Raw genomic sequence first — 25,492 nt, forward strand, 5'->3', positions numbered from 1 at the left:
ATAGGAAATTTTGAGGAACACAGATCTTTAGCCTTTAGAAGTATCCTGCCTGTTTTTATATATACTATTTAGTTCAGACTAACATACCTTTATTATTTTGTATGTACAAAAAGAAAGCATAAGGTGTAACAGCCTTCTGAACACATCGATTTTTTGCTGAAAAGCTGTACTGAATTCAGAACTTTGACAGGTTGAAGGAAATGGTGGTACTGGAATTATACCAAAGTTATAGAGTTCAGATCCCAATTCTTCAAAATATATATTTTAAGATATATGGCTTCTTTAAAATGAGAGGAAATATAATCCCTCATTCTTTTAAAAGCTGTGTACAGGGATGGATTTTTACAACGATGAATAGCCTAATCAGAGTGAAGAATCCTCAACTGAAAGCTCACAAAAGGCCCCCTCTATCCCTTCTCCATTTTTTCATTTCCACTTTTCTCTTGAAAGGGGTGTCTCACCAGAGAACCTGAAGAGTGAAAGATTTTAAAGTATAGGACTGAAATCCATCAAAACCAGAATTGTGGTCCAAACCCAACCAGCTGTCAAACCCAGAGGTACGAATGTATGCTCACTTCTGCCTAATAAAATTTGAATCAAACACTTTGCATCTGATTCTCCATGTGAGCTTTTATGCAAACTTCTAAAGTGCAAGGAATCCTGGGGTGGAAGAGCTATTCTGAGAGCTTTCACATAGTTCATGTAATTAGGGAAACCACTTCCTTTGATTTTAAGTGTTCAAAACAGCTGAATTTCTTCTTTCAAAGGAACTCTGTGATTTGGGTCATCTCTTTTACTTGTTCTTTCATGTTTCTCAAGATGAGAGGTGAGACTGTAGAGCACATTATTTAGAAAAAAAAAAGATTCCACTTTTTGTTTTAGGGATTGAACTTGGACTATTCAAAAGGTTGTCATTTGGAAATCTATCTTTCTTTCCCTCCCTCTGTTTCCTTCCTTTTCTGATAAGCTCTTCAGTAGCTCCAGTGAGCATAGTCCAAAATGCCAATTTAAACCTAAGGGAAAACTGAAATGTGGTACATAAAGAAAAAGGGACTCTCATTTTCCTTTGTACTGTTGTGGCTGAATATGTAATTATAAAGGAGCTTTAGCTGCAGGACCTCGGTCCCCATGTCACGTTTACTTTTTTAATGGTTCTAAACACTGACCAAGCAAAAAGGCAGAAATACAGATTTTAAAAGACAAACAAAGCAACTGCCCTAGTCTTTGAAAGGGTCTGTGGGTTTTTTCTTTCCCAAAAAAGAAACTCGGGTCACAGTTTCAAAGCAACGAACATGTCACTCGTGCTAACAGCCGATGCCAGTGTTGTTACAGAATCAAGTGTCACTTACCCTGAAAGAATTTCTTGAGGCAGGCGCCCTGTTAGTGCCATTACTTAACATTCATCTCAGTAACACAGCCTGGAACAAGCAAGGAATCTCTCCCTTTTTACAATGTACCATAGAACACAAGAATAAGAAGGCAGGAGGTTTCACACTGCAAATTTCAAATTCATTAAATAACAGCAGTATGCATGTTTACCCTGGGAGGATTGAGTCTTATTCCCTGTCAGTGAGAAATTACAGCCCTCCATCCATATCTACCGCACTAGCAGGGAAGTGGTTTGCCATGGGACCAGAGCAGAGCACTTGGGACGTAGTGCCAGCAACCACATTACTGCCAACTTCTACACAAGATGGAAGAGAGAACAGCTTAGAGAGAAAGCTTCACAATAAAGTACAAAGTCATGAACAACTGAAAAAACAAAAGTGAAGAGCAGAGCTGCAAAGACTGCAGACCTAAAGAGTCGGGTTATGGATCTCGTGCTTGCCTTTAGGGCCCTCACACAAACTCTTAAAGGGGGTATTAGCAAGGCAACATCCAAAAGCAAAAGCAGTTCAACAGCTCTGAATTTTACCTGTTTCTACATACTTGCGTCACACTCACCACCCCAGCACACACAGGCACATCCCAAAGAAGTCAAAGTAAAAAGTCTTTTCGTCAGTTTAGAAAATCAAAGGTGCACAGTTCACTGGAAGAACAGCAATCACTATTTATACACAATCACCTTTGACAGGTCTGTCTCAAACACATCTAGTATTTTTAAAACAAAAGTTAGTATATGCTTAGACAAAAAGTAATTTCTGTGCTTTTTTTCCCTTCTATCTGCACACTGGCATGCACATTTTCTTTGCTCTGTGACTCTTCCAAGGAAGAGAAAGGTTCTGCATTGGAAAACGTCAATCACTCACCAGAGGGTGCAGCAACTAGATGATCTTAAAACAAGTTTCCAGAACAACCACCTATGTACCTCTCTTATTTTCTGCCTCTGCTATACAAAAGTTAGTAGAGAACCTCAGCTTTCATTTAAAAGCTGATGCCAGCCCAGGCTGCATGCATGCCTATTGTTTCTTCCCCACTTTCCAAATATGAGCTTAATCAGCTGAATCTCATCTTGTGTCCACCAAGAGCTTCCCTGCTTCTCCTACTGCAACTCAAAGGTCAGTTTTAGGGTTTTCTGTTCCTATAAAGCAAGCTTATTTTTGATATGGCCACTAGAAACTCACATACCCAACACACGCACACAAAATGTAAACATTTGTGCAGGCAAGTCTCATGACATGATTTTCTCTCTGCTTTGCTTAACAACACATGTCTGAATTTAAGAAGAGATTGGACTGTGCACTTAGTCACATGGTCTGAACTTTTGGGTAGACCTGTGCGGTGTCAAGAGTTGGACTTGATGATCCTTAAGGGTCCCTTCCAACTCAGGATATTCTATGATTCTATGATTCTATGATCACAATCCTCGAGTTTTGGAAGCTTGGGAGTGAAACACACAGCCAGACAGAGGTGGAGAGGAGGAAGGGAATGGACGTGGCCCCTTCCCCTTGCAGTGAGCTTGCCCAGGGCTGTGCCTTTGGGCACAGTTGCTGTTACTCCTGCCTCCCAACTCCTTTGTGGTGGTTGCTTTTTGAAATGGAAAATTAGGCAGAACAGTTTACAGATGAATCCAGTAAATCAATGTGTATTTGCAAAAAGGATTCCTCCCCAGTAGCTGAATGGGAAAGTTGAAGTGAAGCACACTTAAGGAGACACAGGGCAGTTTGGAGGCAGCTGGATCAGGCAAGCAGCTCCTTATTCGCCCCTGTTGGCTTAGCACCATTAACTGAGTGTGAGAGAAAGGGTTAACACTGGAGCTGTTCCTCTGCAGCCTCCCACTAACATAAACAGGTCTGAAAGCTGCCTCACACTGTTTATACTGTCCTCTTAAAAAGGAAACTTTCTCTGTCAGCACCTTAATAAGTGGCAATAGGTAAACGTGCAATAACCTTTACAAGCAGAGTTGCATCGTTTACAATTAAAACCAGATTCATTTTGATGTGTCCCTTAAAGTTAGAATCTATATGCTTCTCAGCTTTGTTTTCAATGAAATCTTCTGCCCCAGACCCTCTTGCAGCTCATGTGTAACCAGACAAAAATTAAGGACAAAAAGGAAAAAAAAAAAAAAAAGAGGCTAGAAAAGAAGAGCGTGTCCAGTCCTATCGAGATTTTTACTGCCCTCTTAGGAGGACAAAACTCACTGTTCAATATGCCATTGCTGCAACGCACATAGCAGGGGACCCCCAACCAAAGACTGTGTCTCCTGCACTCAGCTTTGAATCCAACAAAGAGTAGAAACTGTACTATGACCCCAAAAGACAGGACTCAGATCACAGCTCCAGCACAAACACTAAACTGCATTTGATCAACCACACACTTACATGCAACAATCTAGGAATGTTATTAGATTCATAAAATACTCAGCAGCAAATTTATTACCAACAGAAACAATAATTTGTTATTCCACGTACTGCAATGCATGTGCATTATTTAATTAGAGCTCCCAGGGACTGCAACAGCAGTGGATTTCAGTGCTGGTCACAGACCTTTAACTTGTCCCCATCCCTCAAAGCACCTGATACTCAAACATGCAAGTGCTTACTATAAAGTTACTACCAGATTTCACCTGCAGCAGGATTTTGTTATTGTAACTTTGTCTTAAGAAACTTACAGACTTAGATAAAACTACAGTTACATAAAAACTAACTTCAACTGTCTCGCAACTTCTTGAGTCTGCAAAGAGCACCTCGAGAGAAAAGGAGCTCTTCTACATCCATGAGATTTCTAGTGATGCTTCAGTACAGCTTCAACATCCCAGAATACCATTTTGCAGTTGATCACTTCAACAGAAACCCAGGGTCAGTGAATGTCGTGGGAGGGGACACAAAAGAGCCACAATTTGATGTCAAGGGTTACTGGCATGGAGAAATAAGCAATGCAACCTCTCCTCCAAATTGTAAATAATAACTGAGCCCATGCAAAAAGTAGACCGAAAAGGGAAAAATATATCTAGACGGGAAAAACAAAACCAAAACTTAATCATGGCTAAGTATCTACTTAGTACCTACTGCCAATTCCAGCCCACTGCCAACAAAAATTTGCAGCAGATTGACAGAATAATATTGAAAACAATATAGAATGGAATTAAATTAATTGTGAAATGGAAAAATGGAAGAATATTAAGGAATACCCTAACAGGCTGGATACTGTGGGCAGCAAGAAGGATAAGACAGTGCTTTTTAAATAATTGACAGAAACGGGTTTTCTCCATTACAAAAAACAATATTTATTCACAATTTGTAGAATTGTGGTGTTAAAACTTGTTCACCTGATGAGTTGCACCTTCTGAAAAGGCAAATGTAAAGATAACTGAGTTGAAAGGATCCAAGACCTCACAGAGATACTACTCCTACATAAGGGATTGGATACACGACACGTTTCTGTGCATCAACCAAGCTCTGGCAACTGCCTGCATACTCCTGACCAGCAGCACCCACAAAGTAGTTCAGCTTCACTCTTACAAAGTTCAAGACAATTCAAGAGAATCAAGCGAAAGGAAGCAACACAGAAAACCTGCTGCTTCTTTATTAATTTACCTGTTTATCAGGCTTGTTTGTTATTGTTCACAGCTGTCCATCAGTCAACAGAAGGAAACATGAACTTAATCCTTTACAGTTTCAATACAAAATCTGCTGGTTTAGCAGATAAAAAGGGATAGGGTAACTTCTTAAATATGGCTACAGCAAGATTCACAAGCACTTGTAAAACTGCTTTTCATTATTGCAAGCTAAGATAACAACATCAACAGTCACTACGTCTCAAGTGACCCAATAACTTTTGAAACCACAGAGTGCCAGTATGAGCTGTGCCACGCCAGTTTCATTGAAGTTGATGTTTAAATCAAATTAAGCCAAAATTGGCTTGATTTAAAAGAACTGTGTATATACAAACCGGTAAGAAGCTCAAATTAAGCTGGACAAAATATCTCACTAAGCTACACAACTTGTAATACAAATACTCATTATTTAGATGAAGCAACTCTGAAAGATGTTACTCATCTAATGAAAAACTTAGTACAAAATGTTTAAATACACAAGTAAAAAAATAAAAATCCACCCCAATAAAATACAGCAAAATACAGACCAGTATGTTTCTGTGCCTGGACAGCTACGTTTCTGAGAACATTTTGAGGAGCAGAGACATAGAGGAATAAAGTACCTCTTTAAAACAGACAAAATTAAAATAATGCCTGTTCTTCCCAAGAATAAATGTATTCTGGTAATGTTACATCATTTTTTCATTAGGCTGGTATCTCCCAAACACCATTTGATTGCAACACATATTCTGCCCAAGTCTTACCCAAAGCATCCACTATGAAAGTCTCTTAACACACTTTCTTGAGACCTGAGAATATGTAATTCTTTTACAATATAATGTCCTTCAGAAATGTCCCTTGAATGAAGGCCAAGAGCAGTGTAAAATCAAAAGCAGATACAGCCAGAGATTTGTTGCAGAAGCCTGTACTATCAAAATGGTTTATTCTGAGGCAGAGAATATAAAACAGTTGCAGCACCTGAACTGATTTTCACAACAGCCACAGAATAGCAAGGATACTGAGTATCCTGATACCATTATGGGGGTACCTTAGTGCTCAGAGAAGTGGGAAAAGCCATTTCCTTTACCAAATTATAAAAGAAACAGAAATCCTACAAAATAACCATTCTGTTAAATAAAAAAAAAGACATTTTAAGATCCCCTTCCAATATAGTAAAATACAGTTTTATTCTTTTCAGCTTGTTCACAAGATACAGCAGCATTCTTTAAATAAAGATGGGGCTAAAAATGTTCCCATGAGATCACTAGTTCAGGGATGTTTAATTTTAAAAAGTGAATTCTAGTTTTCCTTCATCTGTTCATGTCTCTCTGGAAAGTTCGTATATTTCATGCCTACACCTTCTATAACATATACACTAGGTCATCTTTTACAGCTCTTTAGCAATCCTGTGTGCATCCAAGGATCACATATTGGAATCCGTGGGTTTGTTGCCCCCTCCTCTCTGTGTCACAATCAAGTAAATGTAGACATTTCCTGACAGATGTCATCCTGAATCACTTTAAAAACTGACCGATTCAGAAATGAAAGGGGTAAGGGAGTAGAAGGTCCTAGAAAGAGCTAATAAAATAATTTAAAAAGCATCAAAACTGCTCTTCATTACAGCCAGAATGTCCCAGAATGGACAAGTCATTCAAGGCTGGCACCCAAGCACCCTTAATAGCTATAAACTGCAAGCAAAAACATCTACTATTTTTAGTCCTGTCTGGGCTACGTATCAATTTCAACTCGGTTTGGTTTGTTTTGCTTTATTTTACTCTGTTGTTTTTCTCTTGTTACTCTTGAAAGTCATTCCCAGTCCTTACTCTTATGACCCACATTAAAATTACCACATACTCTTTTAAGAGTACAAACATGACTGAGGTAAGCTTAGTGACATGCCTATGATTAAGCTTAATTCATTCAGTTTGGAAGTTACAGGCACAATCAATGCCTTCTGGACAGTCTCTTCCAAAAGGAACCATAAAATAAAAAGAGGGAACAAGCTGCATTACTTTCCATATGAAAAGTTTTATGAAGCAGTTGAAAAGATCCCCTAAAGCTTATTGTATATAATGCATATGTGCAAAAAAAAAAAAAAAAACAAAAAACTGACAATATAGCAATATAGAATTAATTCCTATGGTAGCCAGACTTCCAGCAATACTGCCTCAAAACCTGTAAGAACATGTTTTTGTTCTCAAGCCTCATAAAATCCCATTCCATCATGCAGACATGACTGAACAAAACACGCACAGTTAACAGTATTCAGTTCAACATTTTTTATGCCCGAGTGGCTGTTAGTTCATCAGAAGCACTTTCCAATAGCTTTCAGTTGCATTTTACACTGTTTTACTCCTGCCTCTCTCCGTCACTGGCATGTGGCTGCTTCAGAGCAGGGCCTGTGCTGGGAGGAGGTCCAGGACCAGCCATACTGAGTGAAACCAAGCCACCCTCTACCTCAACCCTGTGGTTTAGCAGCTGAGGTAAGCTAACCACAAACAACGCTGCTGCCCATCAACTGCACAGAGGCCGTTCGTGGCTCCAGAGAGCAGACACGCTGCAATTAAACACAAGTTTCAGGTAAGCTCCAGCAGCGATGAACCTCACAGTGACGCAGCGCAGTCCTGACCGGGTGCCAAGGACTGAAAAACAACACCAAAAACACAGCCTTCAACGTGGTGACAGCCAACAGGTGAACCCGGGAGCCGCACAGACAGACAGAGGAGGCAGATGCTGTTTGGTGAACAGCTAAGGTATCCAACAGCAGGCTGTAACATTTTGCTCAGGCAGGTATCTGCTCTGGATAATGGAGTCAAAAAACTGCAAGCAATTTGCAGAATAAGGCCTTTGGCCTAATCACTCCCATCTGCTTCAGCAGGAGACAAATTATGGGCCTATCCAATAACTCACACAAATTGTTCACAAAAATACCAAATAACTTCCTGAGTAGAAGGTGTGTGATTTTCTTCAATGAGTGCACATAATTATCACTTGGGGCAGAAGGAGCAAGCACACATCCTACTACAGGAGACATTTCTGCTTCCCCTGTATGCATCACAAACGTCATGCTAATAGTTTCATATTCCATAAAACAATTCACAAAGAACTACTGTTCCTTCCTTAAAACCAAACCCCACTAAAGTGCCTGTACAAGACAGTAAAACTGCAATTTAATTTTGTTTTTGCTGTTACTTAATCACTCAAGACACACTCTTACAGTTACCTAATCGGCTTAAGTCTTTCCCAGAGCTGCAGATCTGATACTCTAATCAAGGTCTGGCAGAGTATTTCTCTCTCTCAGTACACCTATTTAGCTGCTCTCATCCACATAAACATGCACCTCTTCCTGTACAGTCAGATTTTACTATCTCTCCATAAGAAGTTAATGTCTTGCAGAGATCTTCGCATTTTCCACATTTTAAAGACTTTTGAAGAAACCTGCCTGAGCTACACCCTTTTAAGTATTTATTAGTTTTTCCGAGTACATATTTTAGTATGAGATGCGGCTATATACTGGAACAAAAAACGCTTTGTCTTACATGTCAGAACCTACCAGTCATTTGGCTAATAGAAAGCCTTCAAGATATTTACTGTTTTTGTTTGGTTTGTTTAATAAAATGAAGCACAGATACAACATATTTGCAGAATGACACCACTGCTCTGTTGACTTGGCTTGTGCCCTTGGACTCAGCAAGCATGAAATTCCTCTGAGCAAGCTTTTCCCAACGCCTCTGTTTTCTCTTTATTCAGTTGTTATGGATTATTGGCAGCAGTTAAGAGAAATGAAAAGACAATCAGTTCACGGAGTTAAAAATGACACTTCCTTTCAAAGAAGTCAGAAAGGGCAACAATTAGTTTTCCGCACTAAATGCAAGCTGTCCAAATATCTACATACAGTTTGAGCGAGTTATTTTTCTAGTGCTATCCGAAAAGTCATTGACTCACCATGACTTTAAGCACAGTTAAGTCACAGACGTTCAATATTGTCATCACTACAGATAAACATACTATGGACAAACATGCTGCATACTACATATGTAAACAGACTGACAGCCATTAGGGTCAGAAAAGACCTTCAGATAACTGAGTCTCGCCTCCAGTGTACCACACACAGGCCACCATGCCTCACTGAGCCCTCTTCTGCTGAACTCAACACCATGACAGAAGCAGTTGTCCAAAAAGACATCTCATCTCAATGTGAAGACATGAGGAGATGGAAAGGATTCTCCATCTTCACTCCATCCCCATGTAGTCTTTTCCAAGTATTACTCATCCTCACTCCTTATAATTTGTGCTTTATTTCCCATTTTAATTTGTCTGGCTTCAGATCCCAACCTTTAGTTCTTGTAATAACTTTTTGACACTAGATTAAACAAGCCCAGAGCATTTTCTCCATATGAAAATGCAATTGTTGTAAACAAGCTCTTACTTTTTTTTTTTTTTTTTTTTAATTCCCCAAGGTTTTTGACAGACTGATTCTGGCAAATCTTTCTAGACTTACCTAAGGTATCACCACTTGCCTCTATGCTGCCCCTCCAGAAACCTTTCAAGATAAATTGCCCATACCACGCTGCTCACAACTAGAACCCATCTTGCTAGTTTAGGTTCCAAGTGGTGACTGGCATGAAGAAAAACATGCAGATTTTGTACTTGAAGGCACTTGCCCACTTCTGCTGACAATCCTTTCTGTCATACCCACAGACACACTCCCTTGCACCCCCATACTTTCCACTCTCTGAGTGTGTTTTGCAATTCCCCTGGGCTGCCCCTCCAGTTTGTCAGCATTCCTTTAGAAACAATCCAACGAGGACTGCTCCCACTGCCTAACACCCTTTCCCCAGCGCGACTTACCCAGACAAACCATGCCCGCTTCTTACAAATGACTTGGTCCTCATTTGTATATGCAAGGACATTATTTGTAACAGAACCATGATAAGCTAGAAACTATACTATATTCTTTCTAGCATACAGTTTCCTTTTCCCAGTGTGTAACCTGTACCCCTCACTACAAGTTGAACTTTGCATTTCAATGTTTAGAAAAAATGTCATCTGAATGGTCCAGCTGCGTCAGGTCATACATAAACTGTCCTACTTCCTCCATTATTTCCCATTCCACTAAGGTTTATGCCATCACAAGTTGTAGTAATTCTGTTTTTAAGTAGTCTTTCAGTATGTAACAGGTCTAACTAATACAGACACATATATTCAATAAAGATATGATCACTGCTGAGATCCGCCAGTCAGATGATTTTCAAGCAGCATGTTACTGATGTTGCCTAGCACTGATTTTACTTGTCTTTTCATTTTTAATATTTGTTAATGTTCAAAGACAAAGAGAAAAGTATACAAATTGACATTGGACAGAACATGTACCTCTTCTACCATCCTCAATAGAAAAAACATGAGATCCACATTATTTTACACAGTAACTTGCTTAATCATGATCAAACATGCTTATCACATCACTATGCATGACGCAATTGGGCTAACTCTGTTGCTGCAACAGTAGGTGAATCTTGGTGTCTGGTTATTTGCTAAGCATGTCATCCTCAGAGCTGCTTTGCCACGATTCAGCTTCTAACTCTCTTCCTAAAACACTTTGAGGGTATTGCATAGAAGACATAAGATGCATACATATGTGTAAGATATACCATACTGGAATGACAGCCCAGTGCTGTCCAGTGCTACACCAGTGCAGCCTGGCTGCAGCGCTAGTGGCAGACCTGCACGCAGACTGGAGTTCTGGAGGACTGCAGGCACCATAGAAAGCTAAGGGTCAAGAGGATTTTCAGGTAAACCTCTTACGGCTGGCTAAGTTGCAGTAAGTAGTCATTCTGCCTTTTCCCACGGAAGTGCTGAAGGACCTGTCTGTCTTCCAGCCACACAGGAAGCCACTGGAGAAGGCAACTAGTATAATGGTTAGCCTTTAACCACACCGCGAGACAGGGCCAGGCAGAGGCGCACCTGTGAGCAGCTCAAAGCTTATGGAGCCCCACATGAACAGCTCCTGCAGCAGCAGGGCAGGGGCAACACCTAGCAGTACACGTGATGCCTACAGCAAACGTACAGGCACCAGCCACAGCGCCTGTGAGACTACATGTAAGGACAAAAGCAAGGCAGGCAGAGCCAGTGAATGCTAAGTACTCCTACCTAGCAATGTGCCCAGTGGAATCAAGTGGAAATTACTAGCTCCACAAGTGCAGCAGCTTTTCTCCTCCTCAGGGTCATGACAGAGAGGAGCTGCTACACAGGAAAGGTAGAGGAGGGCAGCAAAGACACAGTAAAACAAGAATGCTTTAAATCAGACACACTCAGGCAGAGCCCCCTCAGTATGTATTTGTTGTAACAACATCCAGTTACAGGTTTTTGTAATTAAACAAACAAACAAGTCGGATTGCTTCAATTAACTCAAGAATTGAATGTATGTCCTTGTTTCCACAGCAGACAAAGAAATTAAAAGTAAACTCTTACCTCTTTTTCTATTTTGAGCAGCTTCTTTACAGCCACCTCCTTGTCCTGAGAAATCCATCGGGCTCGATAGACACTCCCAAAACTCCCTCCACCGCAGTTCTCAAAAAACTGCAAGTCATCAAATCTAATTTGCACAAATGAAGCACTGGTAGACGACATCTCATAATGACAAAATATACCACAGCAAAATCTGTGAAGAGAAAAGCTGTAATTAATACTCACTCCACGGATTTATGGACATTCTTACCTATGTTCAGACACCCCAAAACAAGAACCTGTTGCAACAAGCACACTGCAGTAAAATCCACCGAGCATAAGAGGAAAAAGTCTAGGAGCTCGCAGCCCAACAGGCTATGCAAATGTTTACATTATTTGCACAAGCTATTAGGAACAGCTGGGAGACAGAAAGGACTAAAAATACTCTGCAGTTACGCGGAGGTCTCCCGAGCACCTTGGAAGGAGCTGTGCGAAACGCAAGCGCGTCACCACGCTCCCCAGCACCGAGCCCACTGACAGACGGGAAATGTGCTTTCAAATCCCAGCTTGCATAGGAGCTCAGGCATGCGAAGCACGCGCTCTTGCCTGTTGTGATCACTTTGCACGACACACAGCACCCTGCGCCGGGCTGCCAGGCGCACGGCGGCACACACGGGGCGCGCGCTGCCAGCCAGGTAGCAGCACTCTTCACCAGGGTGCAGAAAAACCTGCCCACAACAAAAGTCTTTTTCTAAATGAGTCAGTTCTGTTCGCATGTTACAACAAAGTGTAAGCACACAGTAATTTATCTGGGTTGCAATATGTGAAATTCTGCAGCCTGTGCCAAGACCGGCTTCGGCGGTTTTGAGAGACGATCCATCTTTGCTGCCAGGAGAACAGAACGTCCTTCTCAGAGATTTCAAAGTGATAAACCTCATGCCTGCAGCAAATTTCAAGCAATGTTATCACCTAAGCGAGTGAACAATGACTAATTTTAGGTTTCTTTTTCTTTTTTTTTTTTTTTTTTTTTAAATGGTATTAGATGGGAAAGCTTCAACTTCTCCGGAGGAGCGCAGAGCAGGCAGGATCCCGCAGAACCTGCCACATGCTGTCTGCAGGACCTTGAGGCTTGTGGTAGGAACCTGCACCAGCTTAGACCAACAAGCTTTAATCCCCACCAAGAGTCACTATACAGGCAGCTAATGAAAGTAAGCTTATCAGCGTAAACTGAAACAGAGATAGGTCTGAGCAAAACAAACAGATACTGTTTTGCTGGTGAAAGTTACACCTCCAGTTATACTGATCTATCTACGGGATCAAAATACAACACAAGTTCAGGAGCCTCCAGCCTGCAGGGCTTTCTGAGATAGTACAAGACACCATGTGCTTGGGAACTGCATCTGTGATATACCTAGCTCTGGCTGCTGCAAAAAAAGCTGTCCCTTTTGTAACAGAAACAGACACACGTTTCCTCTCCCGGCTCTCCTGAATTTGTGCATAATTTGTTAAACATTTTGAGATCTCATTTGACCAGAAATTTCTGTCCCCATTTGGTTGCAGCAATTCTCCAACTGAGAGATGAGGATACCAAAGTATTTTTCTTTTATATGTTTTTATATGTTGTACAAGATAGCAAACAGCCTTTTCTGAAACTGCATGGTGTGTTGCAGGTCTCTTCACTACCCACAAGGGTAAAGGCAATGGCTGCCCAGGCCAGGACAGCTTTAACATGTTTATAGAAGGCATCACATTTTAGAGGGAGCTGGCTTCAACCACGCATCTCGCTGACAAACAGTCTGCAATGCTCTCCAGGAGGCAACAGTTTCTGTTCCCAGCTCTGCAAGCTAGCACAAGGGTCATCCCTGCACCAGGAAATAAAGTCTTCTTCCAGTATCCCGTCAGCTCCTTCGCTAAGTGCCTGAACTCTTCTTTTGACCTTTTGTTCTTGTTTTAACCTTGGCAATGTTGTCATTTGATTTCCTTTCATCTCTTATGTACCTACAGAAGATTAGAGTCATCCTTTGTACTGCCCATCATATACTTTCTTTAAGGAAAGCTCAAGGGAAAGGAAATCGGTCCCTTCTGCAAATCAGTAGCATAATGAAGGCTGTTCTAACTTTTGCTTCTTTGCCAATGCTGCTTAATTACCTGGTCCTCAGAAACAAAAGCTCATTTGTCATTTTTAATTCAGCAGTTCTTCAAAGGCAATGCTGTGTACATGCATCTCACGCATATGTGACACTTTATAGGCAAATAAAACAGGTAAGCTTCACAATCCAGAGACTCATTTAAGCACGTGGATAATTATGCTCCGGTGAATAATCTCCTTACTGATGACAGAGTTATTCAGAAGAGTAATGTCACTCACAGGCAAAAGTATATGCACCACAACTGGACCATAAATTAAAGAGGAAAGCGTGAACAGCTGATAACAGATGGTTGTGTTGGAGATGGCAGAAGGAACAGAAAACCAAGCAAAAACAAAAATGCATCAAAGGAAACAACTATTTCTGGCCTTTACTATCTGAATTCAATAGTTCTGAAAAGCTGTCAAATTATCTTAAATTACTCTTCACCCAAAAGAACCAAATTATGCATACAAACAAGTGAATTATTTAACTTTTGAAAGTTACACTAGCATGGAACTAAACGTTGTTCTAAGATTTCACTGAAAACAGACATCAACATTTACTAGTATTGAACAAAATCCACACCAGACACTTGGTAAATGCAAGCAAGTACCTTTCTGTGTGTCCTCCCTGCTGTTTAAAAATTTACCCATTCCTAAACATTTCTGCAATTACAGTGCAGTGCCTGGCACACAAGCACTTGCAGAAGCTACTGTTCATTATTTAAACACCTTTTCAAATGTATCTACAATAGTCAGATGCAGATGCTACCGTCACCAGCATACAGTAAGTAATATAATATAAAGAATGATTCATGGATTTGCATTAGGTTCCCCCAGAAGTTTTTTTCCAGAGAAAGTGGAAGATATTTACCCACGATGCTAAATGAAGAGAGATCTGTAACTAATGACAGCCTAAGTCAGGTATACAGTTTTCTTCCTCTAGATGAAAGAATAAACCCGTTTAAATATTACTCCATTTTTCTTGATGCAAGGTAGCTAATCCTCAATTAGAGGGATCAATCCCTTTGTTATGTTTGAGAAAACAACTGTTTAGAGTAACAACTGCTTGTGACAATTACACACACAGTTATTAACTTGTCACCGTGTTTTAAGAGATATTTAACAATCTGAGTTTACACCATTGGTTACGAAAAATATCTGGTATTTCCTTAAACTCCATATTCTTCTACTTCTATCCAAAACAAGTGCATCACTCTGCCCACGTGTCGCACATTTTCAGGCCGCAGGCTTTCCAAGCCTGGAGAGCAGCCCCTGCTTGGGGCCGCAGCGAGGCATCAGGCAGCTCCTGCTGAGCGGGCACGCAGCGGGAGGAGGGATTGGGCTGCCCTTCCAAGGGGACACAGCTCAGGCTCCCCAACTACTGCCCATTTAGCATGGGGAACGCCACCGCAAGGGACCCTGTTGCTTGCTGTCTATACAGTGAAAGTGTCACAGTTCAGAAACTGACTGACAAGTATTCGAAGAAATCATCTGATTGCTGGTTATTGCAATTATTTCTGTGGGATCTTTGGGGGAAAAATAAGCTTGTGCCTCTTCAGGTGTATTTCTAACGAGTCACATGAGCTTGTAATCGTGCAAGAAATATCACCACCTTCTCCTGTGTAGATTGTTTTCCTTGTAGTAACTTATTTGAGCAGGACGTTAGAAGCTGGTCATTTCACACCACAACGAAACAGATCTAAGCCGCCTCTGGCAGTATTTAGCATGCAGGGTACTAACAGGGTGCTATTACCCAGAGCCACTTTCCAGCAAGGTATTAAGCCATGCTCAGTTCAATGCAGTAATATAAATGCTGAGTGTGTGAAACCGCCTACAACGAGCCATTACTGACCTTTTGAAATTAAAGCATTTTTGGGAGAGCAACTGGCACAACTGCACTGCCCTGCACCTTCACGTACTGAAACAGGATGCAGTCAGCAGTACCCCAGTGCCCAAAACAAGTGCTGCGCAGCAGGGAAACTGCCACTCAGCAGCACTCTGCTATATTCCAGCACAAACCAGAAGGCCCTGCTGCTTGTCACTCAGCTACTGCTCCCCGAGCATGGGTGGCTTCCCCTGATGGGCCTGCACGTTAGAGACAGGAGGAAGGGAAGAGTTTAGCACAAACTGTACTGTAACTGCAGCTCGGTGCACGCCTGTCAACTTTAAATTGCATCCCACACCTTGCATGTGCACCTGACGCTTTTTAAATATCCGATCACTCAAAAAGTAATAATAAAAAAACAACCTTTATAATTTATTCAAGGAAATGCCTTTGTAACTCTCTCCCCCCACTTCACTGTGTGACTCCACGAAGCCTGATTCAGTGCTTCTTTCGGGAAGGCATCCTGCCAACATATTGCCAATAAAGTAGTAGCACACTACACTTGTGCTATCTTAAAATACACAGCAGAATGTGCCAAGTTTCCTTATTTGGCAAAACAGTCCTTTTGCTTCCAGGGTCTTTGACCATCCATTTTTAGATCCTAATCATCCTTTGTATCCAACATGGCCTACAGTCCTCGAAGATACCAACCTGGATTTCTGCAGCAGCACACTTATTTTGACTTCAAAAACAAAACAAACTAAAAGAAAACACACACTAAAAGAAAACCAAGCCAAAATATAGTTAACCATTGTCTTTTCTAACAAGAACACTGACATGGAGTTGTAGTAATATCGACCTGCAAGAGGTATTGCAGAAAGAGAAGTTCTTATAAATAAAAGACCCTTTAATCATATTATGAGCTGTTAATGGGTAAGATACAAACAAACTCCCTGCACACTCCTGAACTCAATATATCTCAATCTGCCAATAGGTTAAAATAAAACCAACAACCCCTGGATTTCCTAAACTTTCTTGATCCGATTTAGCAGCAGCAGTGCAGATGCTGGGACTCAGGGCAGCATTCTGCCTACCTAGGCTACAAGAGCAACAACACTCGAGCCTTTGTCAGAGCACGAGAACTTTGTGCAACTTCCATTAATAAGATTTCTAATTTTATTTGAATTTATATAGACATCAGTGCTACAGGAAAAAGACCTCAACTCAGCTTAAATAATTTGAGTACTTCAGGAAACAAACTATTCTATTTTCAACCAGATCTGCACCAACGGCAGAGGCCGAAGGGTCTGAACGCCTCTCTTTAAATAGAAAACATTTTATCTCGGGGCAACACCGCTGCGCTCGCTTCATTCACAGCGTGCCTCGCCAGCGGTGCCCACCGGGAGGAACCTGCACGAGGTGCGGCAGCGGTGGCACCGCACTTACACCTGTGTGCGGGCCCAGGGGACAGCAAAGCCCCACCTGGGCACCACCACCCGTGGCCACGGGACCCCGGCCTTCGTCGTGGCAGCACCTGCACGCCCCCTCGCCTGGGCCAGCGCCGCGCTCCTGGGCTGCCACCGCCTGCAGCGCGCCGCACCGGCAGAAGAGGCCAGCTTCGGTGGACTTACAATTTGAGGACAAAGTCCTGGAAACACCGAACTGCGTGCCGCCAACGGGCAGCCCTGACGTTCTCAGAGCTCGCCCTGTGCCTTCAACCACCCCTGCTCCTGGCGCTCAGAGAAGCGGCGGCTCCGGGCCCCCCGACGGCTCCCCACCGGCGCACACGAAGCGTCCTGCGGAAAGGGACAGGCGTGGGCAGGGTTGGCAAAAGTGGGAAAAAGGAAAGAAGTAGAAGAAAGGAATTAGAAAGGAGGCAGAGCCTGCCGGCGCACTTTACAAGTTCAGAGGGGAAAAGGAGGGCGGGGAGAGCCCCGCACGTCGAAGCGCAGCCCGGGGGACCCCATGCCGAGGACCGCGCCGCAGCAACACCAACGGGCCCCGGCCCCGCGCCTCCCCAGCGCCGACCCGTCCCGACAGCGCCGACATGTCCCGACAGCGCCATGTCCCGACACGCCGTGCCGCGCTGCGGCTTTCGCGCTCGGCCACGGCGGCCGAGCGGCAACGCGCGGCCCCGCCGCGTCCCGTCCCGTCCCGTGCCGTGCCCCTCACCTTCCCCGAGGGACTCCGGGCTGGCGGGACCCGAGCGGCGCCGACCCCGAAGCCGCGGCCCGCGCGCCGCAGAGGGAGGGAGGGCGGCTGGGAGGGGAGGGGAGGGGAGGGGAGGCTGCAACCGGCGCGACCGCGGCTCCCGCCCCGTCCCCCGCGCTTCCGGTGCGTGCCGGGGAGCCGCCGCCGCCGCCCCCGCGCCGCCCGGCCCCGGCACCACCCGCCCGGGGGGCCGCGGGGCCAGAGGGGACGGGGCGGGGGCGGGGGGCTCGCAGCCCCTGCCCCTGCCCCTGCCCTGGGGACAGCCGCGGTACCGGTGGGCTCGTAACGGGTCACCGAGGGCCGCGACGGGCAGGTGCAGCCCCGTCCCGGGCCCGGCTGCCCTCGGATGGCCGCCTCGGGTCGGGCAGGAGGCGGGGAGGCGGCCCCCGTCCCCAGCGCAGCCCCTACCCGAGGGTGTCGGTGGCAGCGCGGTGCTGTGCCCTCACGGCAGGCTTTTGGGAGACTGGGAATGGGGGAGCGGGCTGTCACGTCTGAAGGAAGTGACTCAAAGGGCTCGGGGGCAAGCAGAATCGGTGTCCTGGGGCAGACGCGTCCCGTGGACGTGACGGCGCGTTTCTCGTGTCGGCGTCGTGAAGGCTTCGGCGCAGGGCCCATCGCTGCCCTGCCACGCTCCCCGGCGCGGCCAGCACTGCCTGCACGGCGGCTTCGGGTCCGCTGGCGCCTCAACCCCTTGTTACCCCTCACATCACATCACATCACATCACATCACATCACATCACATCACATCACATCACACTGCTGCTATGTGGATGTGTTGGTGCACCGCATAAAAATCAGCTGCGTAGTGCAGTGACTGGTGAGGAGGTGCACAGCATCATGTACATGGCCGTACATTGCGGCGATGGATGGTATCGGGATGAATCACAGAGATGCTCTTTACCGGTGAATCAAATCCAATGATCTCACAAACATCAGAGGCTTTTACCCAAGGCAAGGGGTAGGCTGGTTAAAAGTTAAAACAGTGGAGCACAAGTACACATTTCTGGGCACAAAACACGTTATTTAAGTGTTCCACAAGAGTTAACCAGAGTTTACCAAGACACGAAGCAGTCAGTGCAGAAAGTACCCAAAGAGAAAGCCCAACAGCATGCACTGGTGGCCTCCCCTCTGCTCTCCTGGCAGGATGAGAAGTGACGGAGGGCAGCAAGCTCTGCTGCTGCAAAGCGCTGGTACGGCGCTTTGGGGCACTTTCCCTCTGACCTTAGAGTGCACGCTTTGTGAGGGGGCAGCTGGTGAGCCTGGAGAAGTCTCCAATCAGTGCAAGGCACTGCAGCATGAAAGCACGAATACCAAATGCGAATCACATGAAACTCACGCTCTGGAGGAGGAGAGGTGCTGCGTAGTCTCCTAAACGCTGTGACTAACATGTTTATCCTTCCTGTCTGAGGCAATTGCCAATTAGTCAAATGACTTTAAAATCCATTTAAATGTTAAATCACTCAATTCATAGGCATTTGCTGTGGACAGCAGTGTGCTCATGTTCAGAGGCCTCTTGCCTGGGGCGTGTTGTCCACATGGCTGCGTGTGCGCTGCATCAGGATGTATCACGGCTGACTTTAGGCCCCGGCTGTAGAAAGAAATAGATTATTCCGGTAGCGTGTAAGATAAAACATAAACTGCGGGGGTGGTTAATGTTTCCTGCTCCAAGAGCAGGAGTGCAGAGTCTGCGCCAAGAGCTGCTAATGTATCACTGATCAAAATATTTAATTGCACTTGCTCTATCAGAGGACAAGGGAGCAAATGAGCAGGAGCCTGTACGTATGCCGCACTGTGCGAGTATTGGCAAACCCAAGTGGTGAGCTATCATAAAACTTGTATTTTAGTTACTGAAGCAAGGTTTTAAGTGTACATTTTGGGGTTTGTGGTCCTCCTGCTTTCTGGTTAATGAGTCTTCAGATACTTTCAAGCTTTTTTTCCATTATCATGAGAACTAAAGAATTAGGTAAAAAAAGAAATCAGAGTTGTCGCAGTTTCACATGTTGAAACAGCAAATTAAAGTGAGCCAGCATGTGGTGGTACCACTATTTTCCCCTTTCTGTGTAGAAAATTCAGACTGGATTAGCTTTGGAGAACTTCATCCCAAACTCAGGCTTCAATGCATGTAGAACAGGCAGAAAAGGAAAATATTTAAAAGCTAACAAATGTTATTGTGAAGCCACAACAACTAGGGCAGGAGAAGGGCAGCTCTAGCAACTCTTAACTGCATTTCAGAGTTGGAAGGACTCCTAAGAATTGTCTCTTTACATCTCATTGCCACACTGGGCATGCAGTGACGTCTCTCTGCCTTTCAGCATGGAAAATACAGTTTCATGCATACATCCAGGTGGTTTAAATCACCCCGGCTGCCAATAGCAGCCGTCACACCCCTCCGCTGCCCAGCCAGCCCTGCTCCCGCTGGTGCTGCAGTGCCTCCAGCCTTGTGCCAGCAGGGTTTTTGCATGGCCCTGTGGTGAAGTGGGCTGTGGAGATCTCGGGGAAAAGAAATCACTTTCCCCAGCTCAGTGTCTGAATTCAGGTCAACGGGCTATTGCACAAGGACTCATGCCAGCGCACAGGGGGAGAGCAGCTGACAGGGGACGGAGCGCGGAAGTGCTTTTTTAGCAGTCACAGAGGTTTATGCCAGCTTAAACTGTACATGAAACTTGAGACAGATAATTTGGAGGTGGACACCTGCTCTGTATTTTTCAATTCTCCTTCAAGACTGGCTCAGTACTTAGAAGTACTGTGGAGATGGGCTGCCAGCGTTCACTTCTGCTGTTGCACCCAAAACGCAAACAGCAGCTCTTCTTCATGACTGGAGGAGAACTTGTGTGGTGCTTGTACCCAAAAGAAGCTGCATGTGGTCTTTCTGATGGAGTCAGAGAGCTCCAGGACTACTGTGGTAGAAAATCATAGGAGTCACCTTTAGATTTGTCTCCCTCCCACTGCAAATGGCATGGAGATGGTTTGCCCACAAACACCAAGCTGGCACCAGATGCACCCCCATGCCCACGCAGCAAGGACCACGATTCCTGTTTGTCTCAGAAGCCCGGTCTTTGCTGTTCCTGTGGTTATCAGCTGCTCCTGGGGTGTAAAGAAAGATAGAGCCTGGAATAACGATCGTGGGTCTTGCAGTCCCACACAGCTGGTATTTTGTTCTGCCGCTGTTTTCTCATCCATTTCTTGTATTAGAGAGCAAAATAAGGAATATGTGAAAGTGCCTGTATGAAATTATTAACATACAATTATAAAATATTAATTATTAATTAATTATAAAATTATTAAATACAAAATAGAATTATAAAATACAGGCATTACTATGTCAGAGGAGCCTTGCAGGTGATGGGTATCTCTTCTGTTCCAGGAGTGACTTCTGTAAGCACATACTTTGTGTGGATCAAACACATGCTTTGTGCATAATCCTTTTCAGAATTGGCAGGTCAGAGCTTGCACACTGTATTTGCCATTCGATCTGGCATGTGTGCAGTATAAAAGTACATATAACTTCTACAAAAATGTCAATATTGTTAACGGTGAGATAGCAATGAGATGGCAAAATATTATCAAGAAATACATTTCCTGATTGTTTTATGAGAATGATTTACTTGGCTTTTACTGGCACCACAATTTTTAGCTGATCATTATACTCGGCTGTAATCCAATCACTAGGACTCTGCTCAGTTACCATTTCATTACACGTTTTTAATTATATATAATGGCTTAGTACTCCTTCTTATATTAAATTTTGTGGTCCAATAGATTTAATTTGTTGCTCTAATTTCCGCATTTTTTTTTCCTCTGAAATGTAATACAGTTTAACACTGTTTCCCTTGCTTTAAACTATACTAAATCTATTGTTGCTGTGCCCATTTGTGTTTTCCAGTCCACACCATGGCAAGCTCCACTGAAACAGCAGTGCCTTGATTTCCCCCGTGATGTTTTCCAGGTTGCAGTGGGCCTGGGGAGAGGCAGGCACAATTCTACCATGAGGAAGATGTCAACACAGAAGGTTCAACAGCTGATTAGTTTTCTTTATTAACTCTAGTTAATATCTTACTATTTAGTACATTTACTTTTCTTGGAAAGTAAAGGCAGCAAATGAAATCATGAAAACTTTGGCCACCATTGACAGAGAGTATTAGCTCTTTTTAATGATATACTACAAGCTAACATTTTTTGCTGCTTGTTTAATCTAGAGTACATTAATTAGAAACAAATACGTATATTGAACATCACATCATTTTCTCTTTGAGTTTAATGATAAAATAAGACTAGAAAATGTCCATAATATCAGATATTAGACTGCCTCAGAAAAGCACTTATTCTTGATGAATCTGTTTAGCTATATCATCTCAGTTCCTCTGCCTGTATTTTCAAAAAATGTGATTTCCCACCCCCCCCAAAACTAGCACACTATTAACAACAGCTAGTTGTGACAGGAGGGGAAAAAAAAAAAAAACACAAAAAAAAAAAATGTGCAAACCACTAACTAGTTTCTGGAAACCATGCTAACTGGTCAGGAGCATCACAAAAGAGTTACATGCCAGACAGCTAGAACAGGAGAAACATTAGGGCAGGAATTACAAATGGAAGGAAATGTTAGATTTCAAACAGACGCTCGGCAGCAACCTGCCAGTACCGCAGCCCTCAAGGGTCAGACCTACAGAGAATGAGGACATCTAAAGAAAACCTGAGGCAACACTGGCTCTCTGTTATCTGAGAACAGCCACAATGCTGCCGAGGGTACTCCTGCGCAGAAATAATGTACACCTGTGAAAAACCACAAAGAGTCGGCAAATGCAGCTAGCAGATTCACTTGCTGGCTCGGACAGCATCTGAAGAAAGAACTATTTAAAAACACAAGAGGTGGTGTTATAATGAGGAAACCATGGAGAGCAGAAAGCTTATGATTATTGACAGAAGTTGATTAAGAAATGGATTATTGTCTGGTAGGATGTTGGAATATCTACTGCCACCTCTATCCTACGTATCTTTATGTAAATTTACTTTAATTGAGGTATTCATTTACAATCATTATTTTCATTGGTAATGTGCTTTATTTGCATTTGAAAGCAAAGAGAGGAAAAAAATTAAACACAACTCGCTGACCCCTGCCATGTGACAAAGGCTTAGCTTTTTGTCACTCTGACCCAAATGGATTAGGGCCAGGAAATAAAAGGTCAGTCTCTACCAGTACCCCTGTGTGTCACATTTTCATTACATGGAGTTTCCAAGAAAAATATTCCAATTTGCCTAGGTAATTATGCATTCTTTATGCATTTTCATGTAGTTTTCTGAGTTTTTTCGGAATTCAAAAATTACCTTTGACTGCCGAGCCTATTAAAAACCAACCCTTTGTGAAATATCCCTCAGCAGTTAGGTGTACGTGGTAGGTTTTGTAGCAGTGCATGCTCTTCTTTTTTTGCCCATTTAATTTCAAGAATCTTCCTTTTCGCAGTAGTCCCCCCATCTCTGGAGCCATAAGCCACCAGGACCAGAAGACCATGGTTGGATCATGTTCCTTTGGGAACTTGCAAGTTATTTCCTTAGTTAGGCACAGTGTGAGAGCAGCATTTGCTTGCTAAACAGTGCTCCGGGCAGATGAAATAAGATCGAGTCTTACCTGCTGTGGGATGGCACTCAGGTAAATGTAAGGAGGATGCACCCCAGGTGCTTGGTTAACACACGGACCATGGCATCTTGCCATGGGGAGAAGCTGGGAATCAGGATTTAGCTGCTAACAGTGTCGGGGAGTCCCCTTGTCCTACAGCTGTGCTGGCTGGGATGGGTAGTGCCTGTGCCTGGGGGATGCCTCTGCTGTGCCTGGGGGTCCCCCGGCCTCCCCAGGCCTCCCTCAGCCCAGCCAAGGGCAGGAACGGGTGGAGGCAGAGATCCACTGGGTGTTTGTGCTGAGCTGAACTTAGTCTGCTAGAGAAGTTTCTGGTTTAGTAATTTTAATGATAACTTTTTAATCTGGTCATTATTTTCTTTGATTGCTAATGCATTGACCTCTGGTGACAGCTGCTGCTTGTGCCTGCTAAACTTTAATGCAGGACACAGTAAAGAACATTATGATTATTTGAAAAGGCAAGGTGTAATGCATTTCAGATTAACAGTGAAAGAAAGGCTATTCAAGTTAGAGTTTCACTTTGCCATATCACTCTCTATGCTGCTTTCCTTATTATCAGTACAAAAAATGAAATGGGAATAGCACATCTTTTAATTTTCTTCCACTATTACCTCTTGATTTGCATTCAGAGCTCCCAGAAGAAATACTGCTGAATTCAGAAGTAGTCTATTTAAGCTGCATGGTGTTTAAAAATTGCTGGAAGAGGTTAAGGTACTGTATATTATGCAGTTGACCTTACTAAGAAGCTACGTTAACAATTTAGACTTATAATTTTCTGCCGTTACATTTTGTTAAATTTTTCTTTTTGAAGCAAAATTCATTATCTCTTTTGGTACCCCTGCAGGTTAAACCTTTTGATTTCTTTCTGACTTATTTTGTAAGATTTCTAAATTGTATTTAAACTTCTTGTACTTAAAAGCTTGTTTTGCCACTGTCTCTTTGAAAAGAGTTTTTTTTTTTTTGTCTCTGTCTCTCTCTTTGTACTCAGTCTGCAGTGGCTGTGCGCCTTCACAGCATTTTCCTTAGGAGGAAAAAAAACAAACCCTCCATGTGTAGGAGTCCTGCAAATACATTTGAACTCTTTTGTCTGGCACTTACTTGTCTTTACAGCTGATCAGGTTAGAACAAGGTGTCTGGATCCTGCCTATACCAAACAGCAATAGCTTCCTGGTATGTTGGGCTCAGCCTCCTCGGATTTACCCTTTGTTCCATGGTTCTACCTAGTGAAGACCAGCACCAAGGCTGGGCATGGAGAAGAGCAACAAATCCTAACAAAACTACAACAGGGAAACATGCCGGGGAGGGGAGAAATCGATCTTGTGACTCTTTAGGCCATGTAGCCCTTAGAAGAGATGTTTGTTTGTGCTCTGTACTGCTGCTTTAGCTAAAAGCTGTGTCAGTGGGACCCTATCACATGTTTTCCCAAATGCCCAAGGTGTCATCATCCCAGCTCTGCAAGATCTACAACTTCACTAGTCCCCAGCAGTGGCAGGTTATGGTGCATGCTTCCCCCAGATAGTGCCCAGACACTCTCCTGCAGTGTGAGTTGGCACGAGCTGAAATCTGGCCAAGCGGCACGCTGAAACTAAAGCAGCGTAGATCATCAGTGGCGCAGTCCTGGAGGCTGCCTGTGCCTCTTCTGCTTGGCCACGTGGGCACAGTGCCTCACCCTGGGGCTGGCAAGTGGGAAAGGGGAATCCCTTAGCTTCCAGTTGTGACCTGTGGCTGCAGGCACAGGATGAAGGTGGTATTGGTGTTTTGACATTTCAATGTTTCCTGAGTTCCTATTCATTCTTCACGCTATTGCGACAGTCACTTAGGCTTCAGGCTGCAAGACCAATGGATCAACAGCTGCCTTCCCGTTGTAAAGTCAACAAAGGGAGCGAGAGGAGCCCCTTACGGATCCCAGAGCCAGAAGGTAGTTTTATTCATTTAATCTCTAGGTATGTAGACTGTGATCAGCACCATAGCAACTATCTGAGCCACTTGACTGAGTTATATGCACAGATAGCAACACTTGTTATTTATACAGCACCCTTTATTGGAAAATTTAAAAATGCCAGATAGCAGTTTCATTGAGGTAGGTAAACTGCATTCATTTGTTGATACGGAAACACCATAAAAACTCTGTGTCACTGGGATGTATCTACGTGATAGAGACTGTTTGGCAACAGATACGTGAAACAGTTAGAGGTTCTAAGGAATAAAGAATAAATAGAAGGGATAAAAACATATTAAACAGATGAAGAATCAGCCTATGTGTAGAGCCAATCT

At 43.6% G+C, this 25,492-nt stretch overlaps 1 protein-coding gene across 3 annotated transcripts in view; it reads right to left on the reverse strand.

Moving 5' to 3' along the window:
• Positions 1 to 17,629, reverse strand: part of MAP3K20 (mitogen-activated protein kinase kinase kinase 20) — a 93,942-nt gene extending 76,313 nt beyond the window's left edge. The window contains exons 1-3 of one of the 3 annotated variants that reach the window (XM_032189845.1): positions 17,551 to 17,597; positions 17,010 to 17,174; positions 11,447 to 11,636 (exon numbers count right to left, since the gene is read on the reverse strand). In XM_032189845.1, coding sequence (XP_032045736.1) covers positions 11,447 to 11,605 — 159 coding nt within the window. In that variant the 5' untranslated portion in view covers positions 11,606 to 11,636; positions 17,010 to 17,174; positions 17,551 to 17,597. Of the gene's footprint in view, positions 1 to 11,446; positions 11,637 to 17,009; positions 17,175 to 17,550 lie in introns of those variants that run through there. The other 2 variants (XM_032189846.1, XM_032189847.1) reach the window with 2 other exon arrangements.
• Positions 17,630 to 25,492: the final 7,863 nt, after the last annotated feature.

The sequence above is a fragment of the Aythya fuligula genome, chromosome 6, assembly GCF_009819795.1.
Source record: "Aythya fuligula isolate bAytFul2 chromosome 6, bAytFul2.pri, whole genome shotgun sequence".
Taxonomy (NCBI): domain Eukaryota; kingdom Metazoa; phylum Chordata; class Aves; order Anseriformes; family Anatidae; genus Aythya; species Aythya fuligula.